The 7,990-nt window shown below is 35.0% G+C and overlaps 1 protein-coding gene across 9 annotated transcripts in view; it reads right to left on the bottom strand.

Moving 5' to 3' along the window:
• Gpatch8 (G-patch domain containing 8) overlaps positions 1–7,990 on the bottom strand; it is a 111,931-nt gene that overhangs the window by 72,665 nt on the left and 31,276 nt on the right. For 4 of the 9 annotated variants that reach the window (XM_048790225.1, XM_048790214.1, XM_048790230.1 and 1 more), the window contains 2 exons: positions 4,043–4,059; positions 1,783–1,855 (listed from right to left, as the gene is read on the bottom strand). The exons of 1 other annotated variant lie outside the window; for it this stretch is intronic. Coding sequence is in view for 3 of the 8 variants with exons in the window: in XM_048790249.1 (XP_048646206.1) it covers positions 1,783–1,855 (73 nt within the window). In the remaining 5 variants the exon portion in view is untranslated. The remainder of the gene's footprint in view (positions 1–1,782; positions 1,856–4,042; positions 4,060–7,990) is intronic. 4 more of the 9 variants (XM_048790249.1, XM_048790205.1, XM_048790212.1 and 1 more) reach the window with 1 other exon arrangement.

Genomic DNA, 7,990 nt, shown 5'->3' with positions numbered 1-7,990 from the left:
CCCTCCCTCCCTTCTTTCCTTCCTTCCTTCCTTCTTTTTTGAGACAGGGTCTCAGAAAGTTGCGGAGACTGGCCTGGAACTTGTGATCCTTCTGCCTCAGTGTTCTCAGTTGCTGGGATTAAAGATTAGAGGCATTGCCTATTACACCCAGCTATCTATCCTTTCTTAAAGATACACATACAAATTAATAAACACACACACACACTCACACATACTCCACCACCAGGCTCTAGTGGTACTCTAATCTATTATGTACCAGAGTCTTATTTATAGGACACCTATAAAAACTTTGTTGTTCAATTTGGGGAAAAGTGTTTGATTCTCAACGTTAAAAATCCTGGGATTCAAACAGATCTGCTCACTTCTATGAGATGTCCCCATCTTGTGTGCCTAAACAAAGATAGCAGCAATCAACAAGCTCCTGAGCATCCTCAATTAGGAAGAGATGTTTCAAACTGGAAGAAAAGATCACATCTAGTCTTCTGACCCTCTTCTAAGCAATCACCTCCACTCAAATGAACCTAACACAACTACTATATAACTGGGACAAAGTCTATCAAAAATCCATCTCTATTTCACTCCTGATTACTCCATCTCTCTTCTGGACTCTGATAAAATCTGTGGTCTATGCCATACAAATTCACAGTCAGAGTATTCTTTGTATTGTCTGCAGAGTTTTCTGCCACTTGGAAAACAAGTTATGGTAATCAAACCTCTCTCACCACAAGAAAAGATTAATACTTGGTAATAAATATTCAATAAAAATATATTTGTTGAGCCTAAGGATCACCACTGAATAGAATTTACAGAAGTAGAATCTTAAAAGCAAAGGTTTTAATGTTTGAAACATCTTGTTTCATTCTCTGTCCTCTTATTTCTCTTAACATGCTTAACTGATAACACTCCTGTATTCAAATGGTGAAAATCTGTTTTCAAAATTCAAAGGAGTTAAATCAATATTAGCATACCTAACTCCAAACATCCTTTCTATAATGAGCCTCTCCATAATCAGATGCAGAAGTATAACGATTCCCCTCATTTCTGAGGTAGCATCCATATTACATGTGTATCAAACAATAGCTAATGAATCTGAGAGAACTAAAAAGTAAATGCAGGTGGATGTTTTTTCCAATTAACAACTCAAAAGCAGAAATATTAGTATTTTGTCTTCACATAACTAGTATAGTTAAAAAGAAAACTAAATGCAATAGAAACCTTAATCCAAACATTTTTCAGGCCTGATCTGAACCTGAGAAGTGACCTCTCTGCTTAGAAAGCCCTACAATTTTCATTCTAGTTCATGTAGGTTAATTTTTTATCTACACCACTACATGGATTCTAATCACAGAGCTAAAGAGCCAGAGTAACTACAAGCTTCAGACAGACTTGGGAAGGACAAAAGTTAAAACCCTGTGTTGAATTCTATTTATAATACTGAAGCCAGGTGTAACTCTGATACTATTTATTATTTTTATTTCACCAACCTACCACCTCCATTTAAAAATTTTTGTTGTTGTTTTTGAACAAGTTGAGCCGCACACAATATGTTTGACCTGAAAGTTTTAATGACACAGCAGCTTGCTTCTGCAAATTACTAGCACATGTGGAGGATATACAGAAACTTATAATACAATCATAGGAAAAATGGACTATTCTAGTGGGGGAAAAGTGGGAAGAAAACCCCAAACACTTTTTTAAGAAGACAACAAATATATTCAGATACAAGATTTGCATCAGAAACATTGTTTTCTTTCTTTGTTTTGGTAAATTTAAAAAACTTACCCTGAAGAGATTTTCCCAATCCCTGGCCCAGCTTCCACCCATGTTTCTGGAGTAAGCGGTGTCCAATATTATCCTGACAGACAGAACAGAGAGACAAACCAAAAATATTCCAATAATATATTCTTCCCTTCCTAGTGACATTTAAACAGGTGATGAGCAAGAGGTAATTCTACATATATGCATGCAAAAAAGGTGCTGATAACAGGGTAAATGTGCCCAATAAAAGGGACATTAATGTAAAAGAAATGCTGGCTAGTATTTTAAATGGGAAGAACATATTGGGTAAGGGTCTTTTTGGATAGTGTGCTGGGCAACTTTTGTACATAACACTTAAAAAGGGGAAGGGAAAAGGGGGAAGAATACATTTATGAAGTTTTAAAACTAACATTAAAAAGCATAAAATCAAGGTACTTATACAATCATATCCACCACCTAGACAGCACAACTTTAAGATTTTTCTTTAAAAAAAAAAAAAAATCTACATTGTGTTTAGTTATTTTGTTTATGTGTCAGGCTTTCAAGAAACAAAGTAAGCTGTAAGTGTAAGACTACCCCACCAGTAGAAATGAAAAAAACAATCGGCAAATCCAGGCTAGACTTGATTGGTGTTTTAAATATATATAATATAAAATATAAATATTTAACTAGCATGCAGCCAATATTAAACTGAAAAAACAGTGAGGTTAGTAAAACAAGAAATTAAATTGATTAAACAAAAATAAAATGAGCTCAAGCACAGACTGAGTGATGCATTTCAACATGTAGTCTAACAAAAATGCTAAGATGTTAGAATGAAACAGGCCTAGCAATAAGTTAACAGTAAAGAACCATTAGTGCATGTAGGGGGGAAAAAACCAACATACATAATGTCTCATCTTCCTAGGAGAAATCAGAAAAGGTATTTCAACGTAAACTGTATAAAAAGATTCCAGAAACAACAATTAAGTGTCAGCTTTTGCCTAAAGGATCAAGGTATCAGAAACTTCTACAGCCTTCTGTCCAATTCTCTGCTTTTTACAGTTATTATAAAGTACTCAGATAAAACTAAACAACCACTAACTGTACCAAAAAAAAAAAAAAATGATGCTGCTCATTCAAAAACAACAACAACAACAAAACACTTAAAAATTATAAACCCAGGGCTAGTGATATAGCTGGTGGTATAATACTTGGCCTAGCATGCATAAGTCCTTGGGCTCAATCACTATACTGCATGTATGTATATATGTATCTATGTATGTATGTGTGTATGTACACCTATATGTATACACAAAATGTTCAACATGCATTTAATTTATGATATTAATCTAGTATTGCCATTTGGAAATAACCATATGTTAATAAAATCTATTTACAAATCTAAAAAAAATCACAAATCTTTCACTAAAACTAAACATTTCATATTAAACTGCTGCTTTCCCAGTTCCAAATGCAAATGATAAAATGCTTTTTGGAGTCACAGGGGGAAGAAAAACATTACACATACATATAAAACAAGTGTGGTTCACAAAAGGGCACTAGAAATTATTTTTTTTCTAAGAATTAGAAAACACTATATGGTATGTGTAATCCCAAGAGATGACTTTCACATTAAACAATCAACCTGTTTCAGCTTCTGTTCTACCCTGTATGACCTGGAAATGCATCTTCTATCCCAGTACTAAGTGTGTCTAAGTATTTACTAACTTTATTATTTAAAAAAAAAAAATTAAGCACTGAGAATGTAGCTCAGTGGTAAAATGTTTGCCTAGCATGCACAAGGTCAATCCCCAGACCACAAAAAAATTAAAATTAAAAAATAATAAAAATCTCAATAATAAGTAATTCTAGCAGAAAATGGAAAGGTAAAGAGGCCCTTATGGTTTTAACATGGAAACAAACTTACCTGCATATAAAAATCTTTATTTCATATCATAATTTTTATAACTGAAAACTCTAGAAAGAATATAAGGATAGTAGAATGACTACAGTTCTGTAATTAGTTAAATTATTATTTAATCTATTACTAGATAAGCGCTATTAACTATATTTGGCACTAAGGCTTGGGCATTAATGCTGACAAAAATTGTTGCCCTCCCATTTGTTGTTTTGTTGTTGTTTTGTTTTTTTTTTTTTTAAAGAAAAAAAAATTTGGCTAAGTGGAGATGAGACATTATGCTGACTGTATTATATTATGAATGCACTAAAATAAACAGACAGATGAAGCAGTATGCTATTTCCAAAAGCAGTGCAAGTGGAGTGAAAGCATTTCCATACGAACCTGGCTTTAAAACTGGGCTGTCAAAAGAACAGTTAAATGTAACACAAAGTAAGAAACTGTCCGATCACTAATGGTCGTTTTTTTTTTTTTTGTCTTGTTTTCAATTCACTGCTTGCAAGTAATGTATTTATTAAAGAAGAGTGAAAGCATAAGTAAATTCACGAGTCAAGACCAGCTGAGAGATTCAAGAGCAGCATGTTGTGACTGACAACAGTGAAAGGAAAAGCAAATGTTAAAGGGAGAGGGAGAAAAAAGAAAAAATTAAAGTTATACACATTAGCACCACTTTTACAAAACCACTCAAGAGGATGGCTGTCATTTTCTAAAAAAAAAAAAAAAAAAAACCTACTGATACAAAATGATAATGACATTTATCTTCTAAAACTTAGGTTAAAACTTAAAAAAAAAAATTAAATCTATTTTCCCAAGTATGAATAGGAAATGAAATGTTCAGGGCTATATTAAAATATTTAACCTGCCATCTTAAGTTCTTAATCCTTCTGATTAAAATAAAGGCAACAGAAAGAGACACATCTCCCAGAACCTCCTCACCAATCTCCTAGAGTAAATTAATACAGCAAACCTGGACCTTTCTTATCATTTTAAACTACCTGCTTTTGGAGGGGGAAAAAGCAGTTCTGGGACTCTCCAGAAAAAGCTACTATTCAGTATAGTTCCTTTCTTTAAAAAAACAAACAAAAAAAAGTTTTATAAACACTTGTCAAAATCTAATGGGAGTCAAGTGTGGTAGCCCATGCCTGTAATTCCAGCAGCTGTGGAGGCTGAGGCAGGAGGATCGCAAGTTCAAAGCCAGCCTCAGCAACTTGGCAAGGCCCCAAGCAACTCTTAGAGAGAAGCTGTCTCAAAATAGAAAATAAAAAGGACTGGGGATGTGGCTCAGTGGTTAAGCACCTCTAGGTTCACTCCCTGGTACCAAAAAAACAAAAACAAAAACCAAATGTGATAAGAATATAGGTAGTACAAGGAGCACACAGCAGAAAAACTTATGAGGTACAACAAAGCAGACTTGTCTACCTCTGAAATGATCAAAACTTTCACTGTCAAAAAAACAAGGGACTTGGGGGTTGGGGTTGTGGCTCAGTGGTAGAGCGCTCACCTAACATGTGCAAGGCCTTGGGTTCATCCTCAGTACCACATAGAAATAAATAAATAAATTAAATAAAGGCATTGTGTCCAAATACAACTAAAAAATATTTTAAAATATTAAAAAAAAAAAACACAAGGGACTTGGGCTGGGGTTGTAGCTCAGTGGCGGAGCACCTGCCTTGCACGTGTGAGGCACTGGGTTGATCCTCAGCACCACATAAAAATAAAATAAAGATGTTGTATTCATTACTAAAAATAATATTAAAAAAAAAAACAACCAAGGGACTCTGCCAGGCCTGGTGGTACAAGTGAGGCTGAGGCAGGAGGACTGGAAGTTCAAAGCCAGCCTCAGCAACTTATCGAGATCCTGTCTCAAAATAAAAAATGTAAAGGGCTGGGGATGTGGCTCAGTGGTTAAGTTCCCAGGGTTCAATTTCTGGTATCCCACAAAAATAAATTTTAAAAAAGGGAGTCAATCACCAACCTACAGAAAGTAATATATTCTTGGGCTGGGGATGTGGCTCAGGTGGTAACACACTCGCCTGGCATGTGCGGGGCACTGGGTTCAATCCTCATCACCACATAAAAATAAAATAAAGATGTTGTGTCCACCGAAAACTGAAAAATAAATATTAAAAAAAAGTAATATATTCTTTCTATTTAGGGATATGATTTTGCTAATTATTCCTGGATGCTATTTATAACAGTAAATTGACATAAATAACTTATAATTCCAACAGGTAATCTAGATAGAATTCAATATATACTGAATTTACCTCTAAAATAATAACTATAAGGAAAAAATTTTTTTAAATGAACTCTTTACTATTTCAGTCACTATAATAGTGACTAAAAACCAGCCAAGAATGACGGTACATGCCTATAGCACCAGCTACTAGAGAGGCTGAGGTAGGAGGATCACTTCAGCCCAAGAATTCAAGACCAATCTAGGCAACATGACAAGATGGGGTCTCAAAAAAAAAAATAGTTTTTATTCGTTTTAATTTATTAACAAAGTTGCAAGGAAATCCAAATTTTAAGATAATTAATATGTCAACAGTATTTTGCCCAAGGGTGATAAGCAAAAAGTTGGTTTTCCACATGATTCACAGAGAGTTCCCACACACCACCTATTTGTTACATACTGTTCTCAAGATTCAAAATGGTGGCTATGTGGCATGCTTTTTGGTTGGAAATAAAGTTCTTCTAATTGTGGTTAAAAAATAAAGCTGAACTGAAAAGCCAATGTTTTTTTCACCAAAATTACTTCAGTTGGCTTATTTTTTCCCCCTCAATTTAAATGTACGATTAAAATGCTGTACTTTGAAGCTGGGTGTGGTGGCCACATGATTGTAGTCCCAGTGACTTGAGAGACTGAGGCAGGAGGATTACAAGTTCGAGGCCAGCCTCGGCAACCTAATAAGGCACTAAGCAACTGAGCAAGACCCTGTCTCAAAATTAAAAATAAAAAAGGTTGGCACAGTGGCACATGCCTGTAATGCCAGTGACTCAGGAGGCTGAGGCAGGAGAATCGAGTTCAAAGTCAGCCTTAGCAATGGCGAGGTGCTGAGCAACTCAGTGAGAGACTCTGTTTCTAAATAAACTACAAATTAGGGCTGGGAAAGTGGCTCAGTGGTTTAATGCCCCTGAGTTCAATCCCTGGTTACCCTTCTCCTACTGCCGCTGCCAAAAAATATATAAAAAAAATAAAAAGGGTTGAAGATATAGCTCAGTAGTAAACACCCCTTGGTTTCATTCACAGTACCAGGGAAAAAAAGCTGTAAAACTTCCATATTTCCAACCTTTGTTCTTCTCTATTATGTGAGAAGAGAGGTACAACTTTTAAATGGGAAGATCTTTGAAAGCAACAAATGTGTATCATTAAAAACCTATGAATATGGGCTGGGAATGTGGCTCAAGTGGTAGCACCCTCACCTAGCATGTGTGAGGCACTGGATTCGATTCTCAGCACCACATAAAAATAAAATAAAGATGTTGTGTCCAACTAAAACTAAAGAATAAATATTTAAAAAAAAAAAACTATGAATATGCTGAAAACAACATCAGCAATTAAAAAAAAAAAAAAAAAACACTTGCCAGGTATGATAGTGCATACCTATAATTCTAGCTACTTTGGAGGCTTATGAAAGGAGGATGGCAAATTAGAAGCCAGCCTGGGCAACACTTAGCAAGCTCAGTCTCAAAATAAAATTTAAAAAGCAAGATGGGTGGAGGGAGAAGCTCAGTGGTAGCGCTTACCTAGCATGCCTGAGGCCATGGGTTTGATCCCCATAAAGGGGGTAGAAAGGGGAATATTCATTAATTATTTGTATTTCTCAACATTTTAATTTATTAATTATCAAGCAGAAAAATTTCCCAGGAAGTTCTCTCTGCTCCATGTAGTTTTATACCACCACAGTAATAAGGACTATTTTTTGCAAAAGTACCACCAACATGTATGATAGGTGCCTGCCAAATCAAAGATAAAATTTTACTGTATTGTATGGGGCTGAATCCAAATTTTTATACAAGGAAACACAGTATTATATTTCAGGAGAAAGTTATGCTACAGGCATATAAGTGACTAGATGAATTTCACAATGAATTTTCTTTTAGTTGACAGCCACATTCAATTTACACACTTTAGCATATTTATTTTCAATAGTGACAAAAATAGCAAGTCTCTTGAGTGGATTGTAAGCTTTGCTGATTGTGTATCAAAGACTGTGTAAGCAAGAACCAAATGCTACTAGGTGAACCCATGCAAACAACAGGTTGTAAAAATTCCCAAAACAAAACAAAAAAAAATCTATAGCTCACTACAGATGACACAATGAAGAC

This window comes from Marmota marmota, unplaced genomic scaffold (assembly GCF_001458135.2).
Source record: "Marmota marmota marmota unplaced genomic scaffold, marMar, whole genome shotgun sequence".
NCBI lineage: Eukaryota > Metazoa > Chordata > Mammalia > Rodentia > Sciuridae > Marmota > Marmota marmota.
The sequence above is the reverse complement of the archived record's forward strand: the minus strand, read 5'-3'. Positions and strand labels throughout refer to the sequence as shown.